We start from the raw sequence: 25,014 nt of genomic DNA, 5'->3' as shown, positions 1-25,014 counted from the left end.
ATCCCTGACACCTTCCAGGATAGAACGAAGGGAAGCCATTTTGAACCTTTTAGACACCAAATAGCGATTCAATCTTTTAAGGTCTAGAATCGCTCTCCACCCCCCTGAAGACTTTGGAACCACAAAGAGGTTGGAGTAAAAACCCCTGTCCCTTTCTTCCTGTGGAACCAACTCAATTGCTTGGATCTCCACCAGGTGTGCAATGGCCTGACGCATCCCTTTTTATTTCACACTTGGAAGATGTGGAAGTTTGGAAGAAGTTTGGGGGGATGGAAAGAAATTCCAACCGCAGGCCAAATCTAACTGTATTCAGGACCCAGAGGTCAGAAGTAATACTCTCCCACTGGTCGGCAAACAACGCCAACCGGCCGCCAATGGTAGCGAACCACAGGAGCATCCGCCGTCGGGACCCGCAACATTTGAGAGAAACCAAGCTCCATATTATAGAAGCGCCTATCGTTCCCACCCGGGGTGGGGAAAGTACCTGGCTTAGCCCACTGCTTTTGAACCACATCCAGAAATACTTTTTGGCACAGGAATCTCCTCCTTCCTTGCAGCAGGCTCCGCAAAGAACCCCCATTTCCTAAGGGCCTTCTTGGACATTGACGCCTCGACCGCTGGCTCCTTCTCCTTCTGCTTTTCCGCCTCTGTCTCGACAGTAGCTGTACTCTTGGCCTTGAACAGCAAAGAATGAAACAGACCCGTGGGGAACAGGCCCGCAAAAGCAGGAACATTGGGCATCAAACCTTCGTCATCAGAGAGCTCCAGCTCCTTCTGTTCGTCTTCCTCCTGGACAGATATCTCGCTCCTCAGTGAAGGGGACACAGCCCTCTGCGCCCTGCCCAAGCGAGTGGCCAGCTCCAGGGCTTGCTTATGCTTTGCCACCATCAGCTCCACATCCGCCTGGTCAGAAGACTGCCGCTGAAGAGCTATGCCATGTGCTATGGCTCAATGAATAAGAGATTGAATGTTGTCAGGTAAATCATCGAATTCACCCTCAAAATGGCCTGGGTGCCAGTCTTTGCTTCAGTGCTGGTCTTGAAGCAGGTTCTAAGCATGCAAAAGGGTGGAAAGCACTTTCCTCTTCATCTACCTCAGAAAGAGGGGGAGAGATCGAACTCGCCCTCAGAGAATCAGAGAGCCTAGGGGGAGAGGGAGAGCGGCACTGCCCTCAAAGAGGGTGGAGACTTGCGAGGGACAAAGAGGCCTTGTCCCCACCATCCTATCTGGGCTTCTCTGCCTGCCCCCATCATCATTGCTGCCACATTTGGGACCAACTTGTTTTGAGATGGCTGGAGGATCAGCCGAGGAAGCCTTCCTCTTCTTCGAACTTTTCTTGGAGGAGGAAGAGGCAGCCTTAGAGGTTCCTTCACCTGGGGAATCAATCTTAGCTGCACCCCTACACAGGCCCACACATGTTCGGCCCCGAAACCCACCTGGGAGAAACATAGCACTGCTACTCCCTCTCAAACCTTGTGACCACACTCACAGGTACCAGCAGCAGCAATGAGCCTGGTGTGGCAGAGAAGTGTAAACAAAATGGCTGTCACCCTCATGACTCATCAACAAAAGCAACCAAAATGGCTGCCACCTTGTGGCCTCACATAAAATGGCCACCACCACAAGGCCCCTACCAAGATGGCCACTGCCCGGGAAAACCCCATCAAGATGGCCATCCCAGGGGCCACAGTACTCACAGGCAGCCATTTCCACAGGACGATAGGCTGGGCACTCAGATGGCCCTGAGGCCGAAACAGCACTGCCGCTCCACAAGTCGGCGCCGACAGCACCCCGGCTTCGCCGACCACAACCACTGCCATGTGGATGTGCCGACGCTCTCCCGACGTGTCCTCGCACTCGCAGCGCCGCCGAAACAGTCTGCCTCTGATAACCAGCGGCAATCGCAGGAGCCCACAAGCAACAGATAGGAAGCCGCACGAGTGCCCTGATAGCCGGCACAGCTAACGGCGCTCCCCTTACATCTGGAGAGCCTCCAACGGCCAAACACAAGGCAAACCAAATCGAAAAGAACCAAGGTGGGAACAACTTGGACAGTCAAGTCAGCCACTCATTCCAGAAGTGCCAAATTTAATAAATAGAACAGAAAAAAACAAAAAGAAATCAACTAACAAAACCCTCAACTCATGAGTAAGCTAAAAATGCATCTCTTTAGGGGCAAGACTGAATCGGAATTGGGGCCAAGCAGGAAGGAGCTAGAGGCGTGGCTTCAACTGTGACTCAGTCTCTTGGGCAAATAAGGACTGAACAACCATCAGCTGCAGAATGTGATTCCTTCCGTCCTTCTTTGCATGTAACATTAGCAAATAATTTTGGATTATTATATGGTCAAAAACTGCATATACTTTGCAGAACATAATATTTTTTATTGTTCCTCTCTAATGTTGATTAAAGTAGTGTGCCAGAGGCGGGTTCCTACCAGTTCGCACCTATTCGGTAGAACCGGTTCGTCAAATCTACCGAACCGCTTAGAAGAGGTTCCACCAGTAGACCCGGAAAGCAGGCCACACCTACAGAAGAGGTTCCAAAAATTTTTGAAACCCACCACTGGTCCTTGGATATGATTATTCTACACTATCATGCTCCTATTTATAAAACTCAGTGCCTCTGTGAAAGGTAAGGATGACTACTGCGTTTGTGGTGCAATCAGAACATTGCGTGTGTTGAAGTTGTTTTAACGCAAACCAAAGATGCCTTTTAAAAAACAAGTTTACCTCATATTCTTATGCATGCCAGTGCTGTGTGTGAGGTAATTTAAGGTGGTTCTGACAAGTGTCATCGGCATCTTCATATCCGGTCACATGGGCGGCAAGCCACTCCCACCCGGTCACATGGGCGGCAAGCAACTCCCACAAAGGAGGCCACACCCACAGAGTAGGTTCGAACAATTTTTGAAGCCCACCACTGTAGTGTGCATATACATAGCTGAGACCTTAAGGAAAGGGTTGCTGATATATTAAAATAACATAAATTTATTTTTACATTTTAATTAGAGAGAGCTGAGCTATAAAGGCTTAAAAGCAGTTACTTTTAAATATATATTAAAATGTAATCTGTCTTTTTTTATCCCATATTGTAAGGTGAAAACAATGATTTTCATCAACAATTGTTCTGAGGGTAAATGAAATACACATTTATAACTAATTTTATGCACTCAAAAAGTATCAGAAATGAAAAAAAGAATAAACAAGAAAAACTACTAATTAGATTTCAAGAATTTGTAGGCAAAAGTACTAAAAGGAAATTAAGAAGAAATTATTGTACTTTATCAAATGATAGTACACTCTATCTGTTTCAGCAGGTACCTTTAAAGCTATATCATATGTAGCATTGCTCCACAGTTCTTTTTCTAGCGTTAACTGATGAATCTGAGCCTCCAATCTCGTCCTCTGCAATTCGTACAGCTCACGATATTCATCTAAAAGACTAAAGGACATGAGAAAGAGATATAAAACACACTCTACAATTCACCCCATTAATGTACCAACTATTATTTGGAGAATATTCAAAACAATTATTTTTATATAATATAATAACAACAACAACAAAAACAATAATAATTGGATGAAACTGTTGATCACATACTCAGCTGCTGTAAAAAAATCACGCAGACTGATTATAAATTGCGGAACAATTCAGTAGCACAAATGATCCACTGGAATTTGTGCAAAAATTATAATATTAAAACAACAACAAATTGGTGGGAACATAAGCCTGAAAAAGTCACTGAAAATCAGATGGTCAAGATCTTATGGGATTTTCGTATACAAACGGACAAAATACTGGCACATAATACACCAGACATCACACTGGTTGAGAAAAATAAGGTTGCAATCATAGACATCGCAATACCAGGTGATAGCAGGGTTGACGAGAAGGAACATGAAAAAATCGTGAAATACCAGGATTTAAAAATCAAAATTCAACCATTATGGCACAAACCAGCAGTGGTAATTCCAGTGGTAATTGGCACACTGGGTGCTATTCCAAAAGCACTGGAATTACATTTAAAACAATTAAAAATTGACAAAATCACCATCAATCAAATGCAAAAAGCCGCACTGCTTGGATCCGCACGCATATTACGAAAATACGTTACAATGTCCTAGGCCCCTGGGTAGGGCCCGACTAGTAACCAATGCCAAATCCGGCGAAACAACTGGCCGCTGTGATACAATTGTGATAATAATAATAAATAGTTTTATTGAACTCTTAATGACTCTGGGGGGTCTCAGAACAATCAAAACAAAGAAATTACAATAAAACTAATATGGCAATAAGTTAAAAAGAAAGATGGCCAGAATGTCAGACCAGATTTAAAAACCTGATCAGATCACAAACTAAAAGACACAAATAATGAATATAATTAAAATCATGATCTGATATATTTGCAATCTTTATTTGCTACATAATGAGTTTTTGTCAGATTTTCACAATTCTGGAATATTGTCTAATCAAAGGAAATCCACGAAAAGATTTGTATTTACTTTCACAAGTTAAAACCAGAAAAAGTCTGAAGATTGAAACAAGAGGTCCATTGGCCAAGTGTATCTTTTACCCATGCTGCATTACATATCAAACATTTCTAAACCTTTCCCAAGAACTGATTGGATGTTAGCTTCTGAATTCTTAGTATTAGTAGTGGAAGTGGAACCTTGACACCAAGAGGGGTCACTGAAGAAGTTTTGAAAACAGTTACTGAACTTCCAAAGTCCACTTTTTATTGCTCTTACACAAATTGCACAGATTTCTGAATGTTTTCTGTTGTGGCCCAGCAGGAGCCGTTGGAGCTGCCGATGGACTCCGATAGCGAGGACCCCTACGAGTCTGCTATGGAAGATGTGGAGGACCCTGGGCAGGGTTCAGACTCAGAGCAGGGACCAGAGAGGCTGGTTGGCCACCAGGAGGCGCCTGAGGCATGGAGCAGTGGGGAAGATCAAAGGGTGTTTGTCCCTGACGCCAGGCAACGAAGGGCGGAGAAACGGAGGAAGCAGTTACGGAGACAGACTCGTAAGAGATAATCAAGCCCAGGTGGTTGTGGCTTGGCCCCTCCCAAAGAGAGTATATATATATAAGAAGAGACTTTGGGAGGAGTCCTTTTGCAGGACACCCTTTCGTAGTAATCTGGAGAACTCCTTGTCTGGTCTGCCTTGTGTCCCCGTGTCTGTTGGAGTCTGGGTTGCTGCCAAAGTCTTGCCAGTGAGTTATATCTGGGCTTTCAGCCAACAGGATTATAATTGCTGTGAATAAAGAGTGGCAAGCAACTAAGCCTGTGTCTGTGTTCATTACCGGACGGAGGGGGGGGGGGGGGCAGAACAGTTTTCTTAATTACATTATCCCATTCTTCACTCAGAAATTCTGTTCCCGTGTGTCAAATTCTACAATGATTAACATTGCCATCAACATAATCAAAGACTCACTTCGCATTCATCTCGGACTCCTTTACTGCTCTTGCTAGCTCCTGATAGGCTTGTTCAGCTTCAAAGGTGGTTCTATGGTCATGTATTCGGATAGTATTTAGTTCCCTGTGGTAAGGACAGATATTCAGAAGGTTTCAACAATCACAGTTTTTATTCACAAAATGAAACAGAAGCATTGATCCGGATCTAGACCTTGTCAGCTGTCCTATAGCTTGCTTGAAATGGAATAACTCATCAGTAATGTGTTTATCCATTACTCTCTGGGCCATCATTTCTCTGTAGAGAGTCCTCATCTGCCTAGGAATTCGTTCTAGCAATTCGACATATCTTTGTCTGTAAGATAGAAACAAGTAAAAGGGGAAAAATACTTACTTTTCTTAAGCATATTTGCATATAATTTAAAAGTTTTTTTTTTTTTTTACAAAGACTGGGAAATTACAAATAGAGAAGGAACATTTGTACATAAAACTAGACAGAACTAGGTTATTAAAAAAATCAAGAAAGGTTTTTTTTTTTTTTTAAATATATTTTATTCAATTTTCACATTCCATTTGCAATCATTTATATACAGGGTATTCACTATAAGAAAAGAAAAAAAAAGGGAATAAAACGAACAGATAAAAAGGAAACACAACTCATCATTCACAACCCCACCTAACCCTTCCATCCTCCATACACCCCATCTACCCCCTCCAACTTTCCTTTCTCCCTCTAACACTCCCCTCCTACTTCCCTTTCCCCTCAAACCTTCCTTCTCCCCTTACTCCCCAGACACCCTCCTTACATTCCCCTTACTCCTTACATTCCCCTTACTCCTTCCTTACTCCTCCCTCTTCCTTCCCTCTACCTCCCTCCTTGGTGTATGCCTTTATTCGAGTGTTGTTTGATCTGATAAAGGTAAAATGAACCAAGGAAAAAAAAAAGAAAAAAAAAAGGAAAAAAAAAAAAAAGAACCACCGTATATAAATACATTCTTGTTCTTATTAAGGCTATGTTAACACCCCCCCACCCCACCCCCCACAAATCCCCATCCCTAATCCTCCCGACTTCCCAGGGCCCACACCTGGCGCTACCTTCTGTCTAAAATATCTTGTGTACATATGGATTAAAAAATAAAAGTAATATATCAAAAGAAAAAAAAACAGAGAAAAAACAGAGAAAGAAAAAAAAAGGGAAAAAAGAAAAAAGGAAAAAAAAAGGGAAACCACTCTTTGTGTTGATCTCAGCCCCCCATCTTTATCTATGTTTAAATAGTATAAATCATTCTATCTATATTTTATTCTCGTCTCTTACTTCTTTGCTATTTACCCCAACCTTCTGTAGGTTCTCCCGTTCCTCTTCCTAAACCTCATGATCCCTTCCGATAAAATTTAAGCAACGTGGTTCATGCCATATATTCAAATATAACTTTACAGACAAGTAATCAAACTTTCCCTTCTAGTAAAATCAAGAAAGGTTTAGATGACACAATGGAACTCAAGTATCTTATGACATTCGTCCCCATGGATATCCTAGAAAGGGTGTTGTTATAGGCTTTACCCATTTCATACACCCTATGTTACACACTTTTAAATTAATCCTACACCAGCAATCAAAATACTTACAACACGGTCATATTTGACTGCGAATATGTTTTGAATTATATACCTCCATACCTAAGTTTAGAGAGGACTTCTCCTCGCTCTGCACAATCCACGCTGACTTGTCGAATGATTTCATGAAACACAATATTGTAGATGTTCTGCTCCACCTTCATCACATCCAGGATATTGTGCATCTTGGGAAAGATATGCGGAAACGATGAAGATTTTTGCAGAACTAGATGTAAAATGGTTATCTACCGTTTGAATGAGTTAGGAGAAAGAAAATAAAAACTTTGAAATATATTTAACATTTTAATATCATTTTTATTCCAGTTGGGTGAGTGTTGAATTGCTCATAGAAGAGATTCTACTGATCATGCCACTCTCAATTATTCAATGGAAAATAGATTTTTGTTACAGCTGAACAATCAGAATATCCCAAAGAACAACATCTGATTTTGACCTTTAATTTTAATGAAGCTATTGCATACTATACTTTGAGTAAAACTCAGCTAATTGTTTCTGAATTGCCCATTCCTCTGGGAACAAAGAGAAATTACAGACCAACCAGAGTCAATATTTCTCTTATTTGCATAAGTCAGTGGATAGGATTTAACTATATCCATCAAGAAAAAAAAACGTTGCAGAGAGGAGAAAATTGGACCAATAGGAAGTCATGGCCCATCGTTTTATTTTAAAAAGCCTAAAATAGTTGTTCTCCCAAACACAGCATACGTTAATATGCTATCTTTCCATCTATCAATAATATTCTTTTTTTGTTAAAACCAGAAAAACAATCTTCATTAACTTAACAAACTCCCCAAATATGGTTAATTGCAGAAAAAAATCAAAGACATGTTATTTAAATCTTGCTAGTAAGTCATGTTGCTAATTTAAAATAATCAGATATGGACAATATAAATGTATGCATGGCTAAATAAAATTGAGCACCACTGAACACTTGTCTGGGATTACAAAACAATTGTTGAAGTCAGATTCCTTTGCTTAAGGAGTTAGAATTTGTGAAGTATTTTCTAGACTAGACAAGGGGTCAGGCATCTTACATATCAAAAACTCTTGACAGTCTTTGGCGTTTATTATTTACTTAATACTTTATCCCTTTTATTCTATTAAAATACATGAAATGCAACATCTCATCACCACTATAAACTCATAATGAAACAATAGAATGAGATGTGGTACATTAAATGGCAAGATTAAGATTTTGCCTTTAAAAGCTGACCTTCTAACACAACCCATTTAGGTACCGGACACCTGTCTATCATTATTTGCAGATTTCCTTCCAGACAATACTGATCACATTTAAAAAAAAGATTATACAGATACTTCTTGACTTACAATCACAATAGAGACAAAAATAGGGACGTATTTTTCAGAGTATAAGACTCACCAGAGCATAAGATGCGCCAAGGTTTTGAAGGGGCATTTTTTTAAAAGTAGGTAGGTAGATAGAGGGATAGAGAGAGAGAGAGAGAAAGAGAGAGAAATACAGTAGGTAGGTAGGGAGAGAGAGAGAGTAGTTAGATAGGTAGGTAGGTAGAGGGATAGAAAGAGAGAAATAGAAAGAGATAGAGAGAGAGAAATATAGTAGATAGGTAGGGAGAGAGAGAGTAGGTAGGTTGTTGGTAGGTAGAGGGATAGAGAGAGAGAAATATATATAGAGAGAAATACCGTACATAGGTAGGGAGAGAGAGAGTAGGTAGGCACATAGGTAGATAGAGAGGGAGAGAAATTCAGTAGATAGGTAGGGAGAGAGTAGGTAGGTAGGTATAGGTATAGGTATAGGTATAGGTATAGGTATAGGTATAGGTATAGGTATAGGTATATAGGTAGAAGGTGGGAGGGAGGGAGGGAGGGAGGGAGGGAGGGAGGGAGAGAGAGAAATACAGTAGATAGGTAGGGAAAGAGAGAGAGTAAGTAGGTAAGTAGGTAGATAGAGGGATATATATATATATAGAGAGAGAAATACAGTAGGTAGGTAGGGAGATGTTTCCAGGTGTATTTATCCATGTGCTGGAGAAGGAAATCGCTGACAATCTGCAGCACCTAAGACTTTGTTTCTGCTGGCACAGCACTTGATCAATGTAATTCTCATCAATCAGTTAAACAGCTTTCCAAAAGGAAAAAAAAAAGATTTTGCACTCTGCAAATCTCCCCAAAACAACTCATTTTTTTGCAAAAACAGGCTTTTTGATTTTTTAAAGGCATGAATAGCCTTGGGGGGGGGGGCTTGCAGAGTGCTCCCAGGGGGGTGGGGAGGGACAAAAATGAGCAAAAAACAGCCTGTTTTTTGCAAAAACAGGTCCATTTTTTTGTTAAAAAAATTGCATGCATAGCCTTATGGAGGCTTATAGAGTACTACTAGGGGCTGGGGGGGGGCAAAAAAGGCCCGTTTTTTGCTCATTTCTCCCCTCCCTAGCCCCCAGGAACTCTCTGAAAGCCTCCATAAGGGTATGCACGGCCATTTTGGTGAGGCGGTGGGGATTCGGGAGGCAAAAAATGCTGTATTCGGTGAATAAGATGCACCCAGATTTTCAGCCTCTTTTTTGAGGAAAAAAGGTGCATCTTATACTCTGAAAAATACGGTACATTGTTGAGTGGCATGGCCATTATGGGAATTACGGTCATCATGGGAATGCACCCAGTTTCACAACCTTTTTGCCACAGCTTCTAAGTAAGTTATCAAATTACTGCCACTTGCAATCTTCCCAATGCCTTCCCTATTGAATAATTATAGGAAGCAATGTGGGAAGGTCACAAATGGCAATGATGTGACCATGGCATGCTGTTCCTTTGTAAATATGGGATAGTTGCCTGTTCTGACCCCCCTTGTCCCACACCAACACACACTCCGAGCCAAAGATAAGTTACGGCATTTAATTAACAGACAGACAGGTCCTTGGCAGCAAACCGGCACAGACAAGCTTGGGCAGCAATCCAGCACAGATAAGGCTTGGCAGCAATCCAGCCTGCCAAGCTCACCATAATGTTCTCTGACATTCGTTCCTGCGTTGACTTCTGCAAAGAGGGACGTGTGCACAAGCAGTTCTTTTATAGTCTGGAGAGGAGCCTAATGACCACCAGCTGAATGCTATTACCTCCTGTAATTGCGTAATTGTTCTTTACGCCTATTAGCTCTCCGGTGCCAGGCATCTAGGAACAACTCCCTTGGCTCCTCCCCACAGCTGACGTCCGGATCACACTTCCTTGTCTCCTCCCCACTGGTCCAAGGCTCAGGCGCCTCCTGGTGGCCAACCAGCCTCTCTGCGCCCTGCTTGGAGTCGGAACCCTATCCAGGGTCCTCCACATCCTCCAAAGCCGACTCATAGGGCCTCTCACTGTCGGAGTCTGGTGGCAGCTCCAACGGCTCCTGCTGGGCCACAACACATGCCCAAACCATGATCAAGTGACACTGCAGTGATCATAAATATGAGGACCAGTCATAAGTCACATTTTCAGTCTGATTGTAACTTCAAATTGTTGCTAATTCAATGGCCATAAGTCTATGTATTGCTGCAGAAGTATCAGGAAAATTATTACCTGTGAAAGCCCTGTTACACCAACATTCGCATCATTAGTTCCAGCCTTTTCCAGCATGGTATCCATCACTTTCAGCAGCTGGAGAACCTCCAGCCTCCCAGAGGGCTTCCTAATAAACCAGAGGAGATGAAATTGTCCAATAATAACACACACAACTGGAGAATTTTGAATTTAAATACAGTATATAAGTGTTGCTTACATAGATGGAAAAACCCGCAGCCTGTTTTCCTCATCTTCAAGCAGAGTTGTGTATTTACTGCAGGAAGTAAAAATAGGATAAATGGCTTGGTTTTTATTGCAGGATTAAACGGCATGTTTATTTTAAATATTTGTGAAACTATGTAGCAATGGTTAGACTTATATACCGCTTCATAGGGCTTTCAGCCCTCTCTAAGCGGTTTACAGAGTCAGCATATTGCCCCCAACAACAATCCGGGTCCTCATTTTACCCACCTCGGAAGGATGGAAGGCTGAGTCAACCTTGAGCCTGGTGGGATTTGAACAGCCGAACTGCCGAACTGCAGTCAGCTGAAGTAGCCTGCAGTGCTGCATTTAACCACTGCGCCACTTGGCTCTTCAATATATAACTAGAACATTATAACAAATGAAGTTGAATGCATTGGTAGCACAATTATTATTTAATTACTGTATTAAATTAGCATAATTTACAACACTTTTTAAAAACAGATATAAATAATGCTCACAAGAAAGTTATATTGACTGTACGCAAAGCTCTGATAGTCCCAGACCTATATTAAAAGCCCACCAATTTGCAATGAAGGTAGTACAAAAGTAAGGAATTTTGCCCATGGGGGAAAAAAAATCCCTATACTTTGAAAGAAGAATGATAATATTCTCCAGAATATCAAAAAAGATCTGAAAACAAAACGAAAATATTAAAATGACAAGGAATAGACGATAGAATACTTTTAATGACTTATAAAAAGTTAAATCAATCAAATTCTATATTAAGCAATGCCCTTTGGAATGGTTTGTAATGAGAAGAATGAAAACCCGTATCATGTAGTCATCACTGACTTGCATAAATGTATAATAAATATAGTTAAGTTACATAAATTGGAAAAAAAAATACAGAGGGAAGCTGGAAGTGTTGCAGCGAGACTGGCTGGAAAAAAGCATGCTCTGCTGAGCCTTGCAGAAATCCAGCCCGACCGAAACCTGTCCTGGAGGGACAGGGGAGAAGGAGTGTTTTGGACGACGTAGAGCAGTGTTTCTCAACCTTGGCCACTTGAAGATGTCTGGACTTCAACTCCCAGAATTCCCCAGCCAGCATTCGCTGGCTGGGGAATTCTGGGAGTTGAAGTCCAGACATCTTCAAGTGGCCAAGGTTGAGAAACACTGACTTAGAGGAACCAGCAGTTCGCTGGCTGGGGAATTCTGGGAGTTGAAGTCCAGACATCTTCAAGTAGCCAAGGTTGAGAAACACTGATGTAGAGGAACCAGCGGTTCCTCGGGAGTTCAGAGAAAAACCCTTCAAACTGGCAGCTGAGGCAGCGGTCATAACTGAATGACCGCCACAAAACTGAGGCATCTGGACCTAAGTTATTGTGCTGGAGCAGTGTTGGAGCGGAGTATCGAAACCGGGTGAGTGATTGACCAACTCACAGGAAAAAAGGAAAAAAACAAACTGATTTTAATCTTAAAAAGGGTCCCGGAGCTGAATTAGCAGCTAACTGGCTTTCGGGGAATTTTACTGAAGTTAAAGAAAGCAGAGAAGGTTAAAAAAATCAAGCATTTCATCTTCTGCAGTTTGGAAATGAAAAAAAATAATAATAACCAAAAAGAAGAGGCATGGGGGGGGGGGCGTCCTTTTTCTCCTTATTTTATTTTAATTTTTGTGGATTAAAGGGGCGCTTTTGACAGCTATTGACAGTCAGCTGCTGGATTGTATTGCGGTTTGGAGAGAGCCATCTACTGGCAAGCAGAAAATACTACATCGGCTAGTGAAAGAAAAAATAAAATAAAAGTGAGATTGCAGGTGTGAAGTGTGACCTTGGCTACAGGGAAAGATACTTTGAAACCATGAGAATTGTTAAGGAGTATCTGTTATCGTAACAAATGTTTGGCTGCCACTGTTTATAGCTGTGAAAGAGGAAAAAAACCTTCAACTTAGACCGGACTGGATTAACGCTAAAACTGAACAATTGAATTTGGAAGACTCTAAACTTGTAATTTAAATGTGGCATAACCCAAAATTTAAAAATCTGTAAAAATAGTTAAACTTGTAAAATGGAGATTTAGATGTATGAGGAGTTATTTGGGATGCTGAAAAGTCTGCATAAACATTAAATGAGGAGGGGGAGAGATAGAAAAACAAATGGAAAATATGGAGCAAGAAGAGGGAGTAAAAAAGGACACAAATGAGGCGCTAGAAGATACTGTGAAAGGAAGAAAAATTGAAAATAAAATGCAGATAGATGATTTCACTGGGATTTTTCAGTCACAAAGAAAAAGCAGACGAAAGGGAAGATCGCCCCAAAAAGACACAACAAGATAGAAAGGAAAAAATGGATTGACTATATACAAAATAAATACGGGACCAAGAAATTCCAGTTAGCCTATGCTTAAGATCAGAAATGATTTAAATTGTTTAAAGTTAGCTCAGCAAGAAGAAGCTAAGATCAATGTAGAGATGTCATTAATTTCTTTATTTCTTTTTTCTCAATAGATTTTAGACTGTGTTTCTTAAAAATCCATACCGTGTACGGGTTCTGGGAAGTCGGGGGGGGGAAGGAGGAGGGGGGTTGGGGGCAGGGGGGAGGGAGGGGTATACATTAGGCTAGACAAGAATTTGGTGGTAAACTAGAACTATTTTGACACACAAAAAATTGTACTCCGATGTCTTACTGATTGAGGAAAGATGAAATGTTTGTTTTAAAAGAAAATAAAATTTTTGAACCTGAAAAAAAAAAAAAGATAGAAAGGAAGGGAAGAGAACAGGGAAAATCCTGGAGAAAGGTACCAGAATAATAAAAACGAATACACTGAAGAAAAGACACTATAACCATAAAACAGGGGGGTGGGGGAGAAGAAGTTAGAAGAAAGGGGGAGAAGAAAAATGATTAAAAGTGGAATTCTTGAGAGCCCAAGAGAAAATGGATAAAGGAGAAAGAAAGGGAAAAAGAGTTGTATTGGTAGAAGGAATAGTAGTATGAGTGGTATTATTTTGCAACTAATTAAGAAATAAATAAATTATAGCATATTGTTAATTGTAGAATAGCAATAGCAATAGCAGTTAGACTTATATACCGCTTCATAGGGCTTTCAGCCCTCTCTAAGCGGTTTACAGAGTCAGCATATCGCCCCCACAGTCTGGGTTCTCATTTCACCCACCTCGGAAGGATGGAAGGCTGAGTCAACCTTGAGCCGGTGAGATTAGAACCGCTGAACTGCAGATAACAGTCAGCTGAAGTGGCCTGCAGTACTGCACCCTAACCACTGCGCCACCTCGGCTCTTAAAAAAAAAAATTTTAAATTAATTAAAAGAAATGCTCTCTATATTAAAACTTAAGTAGAGGATATATATTGTTTGTAGTAAAATAGACTAATAGAGAAATATGAAACGATAATGTGGTGTAATTTTAGAGGGGGCAATTGAAGATATTGTTTATGTAGTAAGAAAAAAGAAGTATGAAAATGGAAAATAATGAAAGAAAACAATTTGGCTGAATGTGAAAACCAAGCTATGGTGTAAAATGGATTAGGTAAATGAGAGGATGTAAAAGGAAAGACTTTGTTTCTACAATATGTGTAAATTTGTATTAAAAAAAACAACAACTTTGGATTGCGAATAGGTACAAAGCCATATAATAGTACTCACTCATCATAATATTCCAAACCTAGGACACCTCTGTTCTTTACAATGTGAAATTCCTCTGGAACAAAGGTGTCTGCTACATTTGCTGCCTAGAAACAGAGCAAATTAAAAGAGAGTACATGAGGCAGACAATAAACATTCACAAGTTCTCCCAAAGATAGAATCGACTTTTATAGATATGCATAAAAATGCTTCCTGACATTTTTAGTGTGTTACTTACTTTTAAGTAAGTAAGTTTTATGGGGGTGGGGGGAAAACTACTTTTTTGTAAAAGTATATACCAGGAGACCTTATTAAAATCTGATTGTGCATCTTCTCACAGGGATACAGCTTGGGGAAGCAAGTTTCAAGTTTATTAGAATTTGTATGCCGCCCACTCCCATAGGGACTCTGGGCGGCTCACAAGAAACATTTAATTTTAAAAAATAGAGATAAAGAAATAAAAATACAGTATTAAAATTCATGTCACCCATTTCATCTAAGCGGGGCTGGATATCAATCAACAGCCCTAGGCCTGCCGAAACAGGCAGGTCTTGACGGCTTTACAGAAGGCCGGGAGAGTGGTAAGGGTCCGGATCTCTGCAGGTAGATCGTTCCACAGGGCCGGCGCAGCAACAGAGAAGGCCCTCCCCCGGGGAGTCGCCAGCCGGCATTGTCCGGCTGACGGCACCCGGAGGAGGCCCAACCTGTGCGATCTTGTTGGTCGTTGGGAGGTAAGTGGCAGGAGGCGGTCTCTCAGGTAGCCAGGTCCTAAACCATGAAGGGCTTTAAAAGTAACGACTAGCACCTTGAAGCGCGCCCGGAAACCAATAGGAAGCCAGTGCAGCTCACGGAGGATAGGTGTAATATGGGTGTATCTAGATACACCCCATATCGCTCGCGCGGCTGCGTTCTGGACCAACTGTAGTCTTCGAACACTCCTCAGGGGCAGCCCCATGTAGAGCGCGTTACAGTAATCCAGTCTTGAGGTGACGAGGGCATGAGTGACTATTCGAAGTGCCTCCCGGTCCAGGTAGGGCCGCAACTGGTGCACCAGGCGAACCTGGGCGAAAACACCCCTGGTCACAGCTGACAGATGGTGCTCTAATGTCAGCTGTGGGTCCAGGAGGACACCCAAATTGCGGGCCCTCTCTGAGGGGTGTATAATTTCAACCCCCAGGCTAAGAGATGGAATGTCTGGACTAACCTTGGGAGGCAGCATCAATAGCCACTCGGTCTTGTCTGGATTGAGTGCAAGCTTGTTCTCTCCCATTCACACCCTGACAGCTTCCAGGCACTGGCACATCACTTCCACTGCTTCGCTGAGTTGGCACGGGGCGGACAGATACAATTGAGTATCGTCTGCATATTGATGATATTTAATCCCGTGCCGCCAGATGATCTCACCCAGCGGCTTCATGTAGATGAAACTGCCTTAATGGCATTTTATTTAATCCAGATTTTTTTTAAACCAATTGATAAATCATGTCTGCCTGAAATCATAGTTTTCACTAACAAACAATCACTCTGCTTGCCTGTAGGGTGTAACAGACTAGGCCCAGCCAATCTCACTGGGTGAGTCTGGGCCATTCTGTCTTTCTTAGCCTACTCTACTTCACACTATTTACTATTCTGGGGAAAAATAGGAAGAAGGACTGACATGAAAGGCGAGATATACATCTAATAAATAAATATTAGTGCTGATCGTGCCAGCTTGTTGTTTGATTTGGGTCTCTAAATAAATAGTGAATATCGCAATCTCTATCCTGCTCTGGCCATTGCATCATTGTTAGTTAGGATATACATTATCTAACTAGATGTAAGAAATATAATTTGTTTAAATACTCTCTCCATATTAGGTCCCTAAGCATGACTTAGAAAATTTAGCTAGTAAATATTTTTGTCTTATGGTTTTATTTTGGAAAAAAAACCAAAAGGACATAAACAGCTATTTGAAGTCCAAATGACATGTGATATTTTTAAGACAATGTGACTACAGATGGAAACCTGACTAAATGCAAATATACAAAAAGAGTAATGTTTTTGACAATTGGCCTCGCTTCTTTCAAGTACATGCTCTCCTGGTCCTATAAATGCTTAGTGCTCAGTCCAAATTATGTCATACCTCCAGAGTTCTGAGAGTTGTGAAATGTTGTCAAATCTTAATCCTGTGCTTAATACTATCAAGATTTTGGCAAAGAGACAGACTCACAGGCTTAGCTGCATATGCATCCTGTTTCAAACCCCTTGGTCCTTTTTGAGAGATGATATCATACAGAAAAGAGACATCCCTTGACAAACAGAATGAAAATAACAGCTTAATTGGGAAACTGCCACAGAATCTTGCCTCTAAAACTCAGAAGAGTACTAACATATGAACATCTAAAGGCACAGTCTGCAAATACCATGCTAATTTTCTGGTACTCTCAGTCAAAATTCTTGCCTGACTATTAACAGGTCCCCATTGCACACAAAATTGCTTTATTTCTTGTAACGATGTTTGCCCAAAACATTTTCCTGCCTTAAAAAAAGTTTTATTTCACCTTTCAGAATGAGCTCTTAATTATCTCCCATTATTTTCATCTTTACTTGTCCGTTTTCTCAGATGTTCAGCTCTCTGTTTTCCTATTCCTGCTTGAAAACTTTGTCAATTCATGATCGCAAACACTTTAACTAGATTTACGCAGTACATTATGAAACTACTGAATTTGCACAGTATCTTAAAATATGGCTAGCAGCAATATGTCGTGCAAAAACAGATAATGTAGCTTTTGCTTCAGTTGGTTGGACAACTATATAAGCATTAGAAATATGCAGAAATGCAAACCTATGATACCACTGTATCATTTCTGCAGATTTGCCTCCCTTATTTATATAGTACAACATGCTTCGTAGTTTTTTTCAGCATTCTTCATGCTACAGAGGTTTTACAAAGGGACAGCTAACATGTCAATAATTTTATCTAAAGTTTTCTAGTGTTCTATCTTATTACCTTCCAGCTCTGGTCAAGGAGATAGGATGCTGTATCAGGTATTGAAATTTATTTCTACGAATGGGGTGTTGCCAGACTCCATCAGCTGTACGGATGCAACCCTGAAGAAGAGGAGAAAACATCAAATCATACTTAAAGGATATGGATAGTCCTGGGGTTACAACTGGTACCCATAATAGATTAAGCCTCTAACATCATAATTGAACTATACACAACATAAAAAGGCACACTTGTATGCTTCAGTCATAATTAATTCTGTTCAGGCATTATAACATTGGAAATTAACTAAATAAATACCACTTACAATCCCCGTCTCTCTCACTGATGCTTCTCAAATGATATCAGCCTCCTATATACACAGTACATATTTACCATGCATATGGTACAATTGTACGTTCTTACTAGGACTTTTATTTGTCAACTGTAGAAGAGTGTACAACTATATAAAAGCTAGAACATATAGAAAGCAATATATACGCAGCCTTACATCCTTCTCTTCTCTGACGATATCCACATAGCCAAAGCCAGACTGTGTGAAGTCTGCAGGAAATTAACATTACCTAAGCTATCATGGTTTAAATGGGGCTTACTAGGAATGCTAATAGGTTAAGTGTTGTGGCCCAGCAGGAGCCGTTGGAGCTGCCGCCAGACTCCGACAGCGAGGGGCCCTAAGAGTTGGCTCTGGGGGATGTGGAGGACCCTGGACAGGGTTCCGACTCCGAGCAGGGCGCAGAGAGGCTGGTTGGCCACCAGGAGGCACCTGAGCCTTAGACCAGTGGGGAGGAGACAAGGGAGAGTGATCCAGAAGCCAGCAGTGAGTTGTTCCTGGATGCACACCATCGAAGAGCTACTAGGCGTCAGGAACAATTACGCAATTACAGGAGGTGATTGTACTCAGCTGGTGATCATTAGGCTCCTCTCCAGACTATAAAAAGCTACTGGTGCACATGCCCCTCTTTGCAGAAGTCAACGCAGGATTGAACGTCGGAGGACAGTTCTGTGAGCTTGGCAAGCTGGATTGCTGCCAAGCCTTATCTGTGTTTATTGCTGCCTGAGTTTGTCTGAGTTGCTGCCAAGGTCCTTATCTGTTTGTTCTGCTTGGCTTTCAGCCACCGAGGTTTTGGTGTCTTGCTATTAAAGTACATTCTAGTTAAGCTTGTCTCGGCATTCGTTACTGGACAGAGGAGGGGGTCAGAACAGTTAAGCATTCTTGATCTCATGTTGCTGGTGAGCACTTCAATACAGCTTACCTGTTATTGGCTCTGTGTAATGTTAAGAACCCCTCCACTACAACTTCTTCTACAAATCATGATATAAAAATTCTACTTTGATTTGCTATGTTCAAAATGAAACTCTGGTTGTTGTTTCTTCCATTCATTTCTCACATCTCACCTTGCATTTACTATGCTTAGTGGCCTCTCATCCCACAATCCTACTTCTTTTTTTTTTTTCTTTCACTATTTCAACCGATTTATAAAAATAAATCGTGATTCTTTATTGCTTTTTGGTGGCTGATTTGCCGAGTGCCAGGAACAAACCAACGACATGAGAACAAGGTCGACATAAGATCAGGTTCTAAACCACTAAAGATTTGTCTGTTTGGACCTAGTTAGAGAACATGGCACGACAAAATCGCGCTCGACTAAAGCACGCCCGATTAAACCGCGTCGCTGATGTCATCAACAGGGCGACAACAGCGCGCGCGGAGAAAGAAGGGCGCTTTAAATAGCGCTTTGAAAGCAAGCCGATCCAAGTTAAGGTAAGGGTTAGGTTTAGGTTTAGGGTTAGGTTAAGGGTTAGGGTTAGGTTTAGGGTTAGGTTAAGGGTTAGGATTAGGTTTAGGGTTAGGTTAAGGGTTAGGTTAAGGGTTAGGTTTAGGGTTAGGTTAAGGGTTAGGTTAAGGGTTAGGTTTAGGGTTAGGTTAAGGGTTAGGGTTAGGTTTAGGGTTAGGTTAAGGGTTAGGATTAGGTTTAGGGTTAGGTTAAGGGTTAGGTTAAGGGTTAGGTTTAGGGTTAGGTTAAGGGTTAGGTTTAGGAGGGTTAGGGTTAGGGTTAGGGGTTAATTTTAGGTTTAGCGTTTACAGCGTGCTTCTGTCTCCGCGCTGTTGTCGCCCTGTGATGACGTCAGCTACGTGGTTTCGTCGAGCGCGCTTTAGTCGAACGCGGTTTTGTGGTGGAACCGTTAGAGAGGTTTGTGCAAGTGGAAATCTACAAAGCTTTAGCATCCCATCGGCTGCCGGGTTAAACGGCTGCTTCCCTTGTTAACCGATGGCAATTAAAGAGGCTAGTCCTGATTAAGGTCCCAAGGGGGAAAAAGAAACCACTAAAATCTACAGGGAGTGCTTCCATAATTTAGCGATTCCCCCCAAGGAAGGAGATCTCCACAATTAGATTTAAACGTAGTTTGCGAAGAGACAGAAAAAAATCTACTTCTGTAGCTAAGAAGGAGAAGGGAATATCTCTAATAGGTCTCCAGGGTTGCCTGTGCTAGTACAAAACCTGCCAAATCCAAATGGCTGGTATTATTCAGAACGATAGCAGACCATTAACCAGTATATGTTGTGATAGATTTTATGTCCAAGGAACAAATATTCCAATGGTGAAAATGAACTTGCAGACCTGAAAGTCAAAAAGTTTTGTTTTCTTGGGTGGTCTTAAAAAAGGAGGATATTGGACTGGATTGGCAGCCGAAGTCAGAGCAACAAATATCTCTTCTGGGATGAAATCACGTCGCAAGGATTTTGAATGGGGTTTGGAGTAAACCTCCACAGTTGATTTGTCTCTTAACTCAGGGAATTCTGGAAAAAGAAGGAAAGACATATAATCACTTCTAAGAAAGAAAGAGATGTCTGCAGCACCAGCAGCAAAAGCAAAAACTAAGGCTGTCCAAACATGGCAAGAGCCTAGGTCTACATCCTAGTGGCAAAAGTGGCAGCATGGCAAAGCTTCACCCTTGCCATATTTGCAAATTGCCATCCTATTTTAGGATGGCAATTTGCATCCACAATAGGAACAACATGGTTACTATGGCATATGGATAGATTGGAACAGCAGTTATTGGGGTACTGTAAACAATAGGCAGAGCATTTGGAAGGTATTATTATTGAATTATAAGATTCACTAGATGTTAGATGTCAGCTGGACAGGTCAATGAGGCCTTATCTTGTGAGGTTAACTAAGATGGGTTTATGATTTTCCTTGTTTTGAAATCTCTAAAGACTTTTTCTAATAACCATTTTGGTCTGAATAAATTCAAGACAATATAAGGAATTAATGCCACATAAGAGTAGTTTTTTCAATGTATTCTTTGAATCCAGGAAATCTGGGATTAATCAGGGGTGAGGCGGAATCAAACGCAAATAGGAAATAATCGCATTTAAATCAATAATTAAAGATGAATAAACTAACTTCAGTCTTCCCTTGGCAAGTTTCTACCCTTAGGAGTATATTAGATATGCATTTTTGGGCCTGGGAAACTATTTTAAATTTTGGTTGTACGTTAACATATACTTTAGGTAGGGATTAAGAAACAGATAATATCAGCTCCCAATTGGAACACTTTGCAAAGCAATAAGGGAACAACGTTTTTAAAAAGAAGGGGTCACTTATCTAGATTCCCAAGTATTCTCTACCTACCTCATCACATTTATCTACTGGAGACCTAAAAACTCACCTAAACTGTTTATTTGTTTGTTTATCCTTTATTTAATTAGATTTAGATGTTACAAATTCCAAAACAATTCTGGATGACTCACAATGGAAAAAAACAAACGGAAAATGAAAAACACAATGCAATATAAATAACCAAGATGGCATCTGCCAACTCAATACAGAACATGTAGAAAATCTTCTCTAAGAAACCCTGTCCATCCTAACCAACGCATGAGCAGCTAAATCTTCAAGGTCATTTTGGAGCCTTATCATGATGGATCACGGCTGGGTAGAAAAAATGTCCCCCGCCTGGGTTATTAGCTAGAATTGTTTAATGAAAGGAACCTGGAGTGCGCTAACTCTGCCAATTTATACCAGCCAGGTGGAACCATGGGAGAAAGGTTTATAGGCAGGAAGAATCATGGGCTAGTCTTAAGACTGGAACTACAGACTTGGGGATTGGAAACAACGGTGAAGTAGAATTGCTATACTTCTTTTCAACATTCCTACTTTAAACAAGTTTTCTGTCTAAGTGGCAACACAAATGCCTGACTGCTTTACAATAGCGAATGGCAGAATGGAAGGTTTGGAATCAGGGATGGGTTCCTGCCAGTTCTAACCTCTTCTATAGAAGAAGTTCCACAAATCTACAGTGCTGTTTAGAACCGGTTCCAGCTCCCTCCCCCCGCCCGTCCGTACATCATCAAGATGAAGAGCGAGAGGAGGAATTCTGGGAGTTGAAGTCCACAAGTCTTAAAGCTGTCAAGTTTGAACACCCCTGGGTTTTTTCTTCTAAAGGGTTAGGGGTGCAAGGATCTTGTAACTTGTCAGCTTTAAGACTTGCGCGCTTCAAATGCCAGAGTTTCTGAGCCAACATTTTGGTTGCTAAACAAGAGCGTTGTTAAGTGAGTTTCACCACATTTTACAAGTTGGCCATGCCCACTCAGTCACATGGCTGGCAAGCCACTCCCACCTGGTCACATGGCCAGCAAGCCACTCACACCAAGCAGGCCACACCTACAGAAGAGGTTCTAAAAAATTTTGAATACCCACCACTGTTTGGAATGGATCTCAGAGATCATATAGTCCAGGAGTGTCCTGCTCGTGGCATCATGGCAGCGTCACATGATGTATCGGGACTTCCCCCTACACTAAACCGGGCATGGGAGTAGCCAGTGCATGACGCATCCAGCCCGCAGGGGGGGAGTTTGACAGCCCTGATATAGTCCAACTACCTACTGAGCACAGGAGTCTACTACTCTAGCTCATCTGGCAGAGGATCATCTAGTCTTTTGTTCCTCCAGAGGAAAATCTTTCACCTCCCAAAGCATTCTGCTCCTCTCTTGAAGGACTCCTACTGTGAGGAAATTTTAGCAATAGCAATAGCAGTTAGACTTATATACCACTTCATAGGGCTTTCAGCCCTCTCTAAGCGGTTTACAGAGTCAGCATATCGCCCCCACAGTCTGGGTCCTCATTTCACCCACCTCGGAAGGATGGAAGGCTGAGTCAACCTTGAGCTGGTGAGATTTGAACCGCTGAACTGCAGATAACAGTCAGCTGAAGTGGCCTGCAGTGCTGCACTCTAACCACTGCACCACCTTGGCTCTGTTTTTTTCTTACTGTTTGGCCTACTGTTTGGCAGGTAGCGCTTTGCAGAGAAGATAGCAAATAATCCATTGTCTCACTTTCTTACAGCCATTTTATTTATTTAAATATATATGGCCACCTATCTACAACAGTGATTCTGGACTTTGTAAAAGGATTAAAACAACAGCTTTAAGCAATAACCTATGATACTTGAAATAAACAATACATTCCAATCATCAAAAACCAAATCAGCAGCAGAGCAAATGTAGTGAATCAAATAATATAAAATGGCATTAAATAATACTTGTGAGATTTACCTTTACTGCTGTCATTAATAAACACTAAAGGGTTCATGTCTTTGACTTGTTTGCTCTCTTCTTTTGAAGTAGAAGGCAAGGCTGGAACTTGCTCCCTCTGATCAGACATGATAAAACATTGATATGGGGTGGTTTTCTCATCAAGAAACTTCTTTGCAAAAGCAAGTTATCTACAAGATATATAGATAAAATAAGAATAGATGGTATGACTGAAAATGACAGTATTCAGCTTCAAATTCTGTACTTACGGATTCCGTGTATATACCTATGCACACTAAGCATATATTTTACATTAATGCCCATATGGTAAGTCTACAAAATACACTCATGTTATCACTTGTGGTGAGAATGAGTTATCTACAGCAGTCTTCCCAACCTGATGTCTCCCATATGTGGCAGACAATAACCCCAAATTCTAGGACTGTTGCCTAGTTTAAAAAAATCTTGGAAGAGGGCAAAAAACCCTACCAACTCTACTTCTTTAATGCTGCCATGTTTGTAAACAGCAGGAATTAAACGCCTTGAAGTTATGTAAGCCTATTGTAAGTCTATAAAACTTCCTCTTATGAAGCATTAGTAAAACCTTTCCTGTTCTAAAGGGTAGTTCCAATATATTTAAACCAGTGGTAGTCAACCTGGTCCCTACCGCCCACTAGTGGGCGTTCCAGTTTTCATGGTGGGCAGTGGGGGTTTGCTGTAACTCTGCTTTATAAATTTTATAAAGTAAAGTTGCTTCCCTACTTTATAAATCACCATTACTGTGGAACCGGTGGGCGGTTAGAAAATCTTACTACTAACAGAGATACAAAAGTGGGTGATAGTTATAAAAAGGTTGACTAACCCTGATTTAGACTGTTGCATAAACCTAATACCTAGTGGAATTAATAATCCCTAATTAAAGGGATTTGTTATTAGGAATATGATCTCTACCTAGGATTTCTGTAGTAATTGTTTTTGGACATTTGAGAAACAGTAATAGTCACAGATGTAGAACTTTATTTACTGAGTGACTATCAATTGATTTAATTTAGGGGGGAAAAACCTAGTTAATAAGAATGCTACCATTTTACTCTCCATCATGAATGTCTTTTTAAATTATTATTTTTTCTGGCTTAAACCCAACGCAATCTTTAGTTTGGATTTCTGAAAATACATTCAAAATTTTAAGAATCTGAGAACCAATCTGAACATCCAAATTCAACAACACAAATAGTAAGCACACCTGCTAGGGAAGAGAATAAGACAAATGGACACACTTAATAATTGAGTGAGTAGATTTAGTTTCTTTAAAATATATATATATATATACTAATTTTGTGTTAATACATGGGGCATCTCAACACTTCATAACTACACGAATTGATTTTCATGTGCTTGAAACCTAATCTGTATAATATTGCTTTGAAACCGTCAGTCACATCACCCTTGAAGTGTAATATGAATTGCCTCCTTATTAATCACCATGCAAACCACTGGATATCTTCCATATTATGTCAACAGCTTTGAAATGTCATTGCTTTTAACGAAGGGAGGATCCTGTAACAATTTAACCATCTGCCCGTTTTTTTAAAAAAAGCCAAATCTGGAACCATTCAAGGAGCCAGTTTTATGAACGTTGTGAATCATCAGAAAACTGTTGCAGGACGTATTTTCCCGCTCCTGGGAACGTCTCTCCAACCTCCAAGACTGAACATTATCCACCACTCCGTCCCCAAGTAAGCAATGAGCTTCCAAGCGATTGCTTCATAAGGACTAGAAGCGTCACCATTCGGCAGCGGGCTGAGTGAAGACAAAAGAGCTCCAAGGATTGCTTTTACCTATTACTTCCGGCTTCCTGGCGGCCGCTGTTGCTATGGGAACCTACGACGCCTTTTGCGTGGGCTTTTCCGGTTTCCTGGCGGCCGCTGTTGCTATGGGAACCTACGACGCCTTTTGCGTGGGCCCTTCCGGCTTCCTGGCGACCGCTGTTGCTATGGGAACCTACGACGCCTTTTGCGTGGGCCCTTCGCGGAGACAAAAAAAAAAAAAGCCCCGCCCAGGAACTCAACCTGCCTCCCCCACCCTCC

General features: G+C 41.2%; 1 protein-coding gene across 3 annotated transcripts in view; it reads right to left on the bottom strand.

Annotated features, from left to right (window-relative positions):
* AXDND1 (axonemal dynein light chain domain containing 1) overlaps positions 1 to 24,737 on the bottom strand; it is a 62,435-nt gene extending 37,698 nt beyond the window's left edge. For all 3 annotated transcript variants that reach the window (XM_087726852.1, XM_087726853.1, XM_087726855.1), the window contains exons 1-12: positions 24,627 to 24,737; positions 22,949 to 23,118; positions 20,010 to 20,188; positions 17,392 to 17,492; positions 16,612 to 16,690; positions 14,424 to 14,509; positions 10,782 to 10,838; positions 10,583 to 10,691; positions 7,094 to 7,215; positions 5,631 to 5,771; positions 5,439 to 5,543; positions 3,324 to 3,444 (exon numbers count right to left, since the gene is read on the bottom strand). In XM_087726852.1, coding sequence (XP_087582978.1) covers positions 3,324 to 3,444; positions 5,439 to 5,543; positions 5,631 to 5,771; positions 7,094 to 7,215; positions 10,583 to 10,691; positions 10,782 to 10,838; positions 14,424 to 14,509; positions 16,612 to 16,690; positions 17,392 to 17,492; positions 20,010 to 20,188; positions 22,949 to 23,057 — 1,209 coding nt within the window. In that variant the 5' untranslated portion in view covers positions 23,058 to 23,118; positions 24,627 to 24,737. The remainder of the gene's footprint in view (positions 1 to 3,323; positions 3,445 to 5,438; positions 5,544 to 5,630; positions 5,772 to 7,093; positions 7,216 to 10,582; positions 10,692 to 10,781; positions 10,839 to 14,423; positions 14,510 to 16,611; positions 16,691 to 17,391; positions 17,493 to 20,009; positions 20,189 to 22,948; positions 23,119 to 24,626) is intronic.
* Positions 24,738 to 25,014: the final 277 nt, after the last annotated feature.

This window comes from Thamnophis sirtalis, unplaced genomic scaffold, assembly GCF_051295495.1.
Source record: "Thamnophis sirtalis isolate CommonGarterSnake01/CBP01778 unplaced genomic scaffold, rThaSir2_p1.2 scaffold_12, whole genome shotgun sequence".
In the NCBI taxonomy this organism is placed as follows: Eukaryota; Metazoa; Chordata; class Lepidosauria; order Squamata; family Natricidae; genus Thamnophis; species Thamnophis sirtalis.
This window is presented reverse-complemented; position numbering and strand designations above follow the sequence as displayed.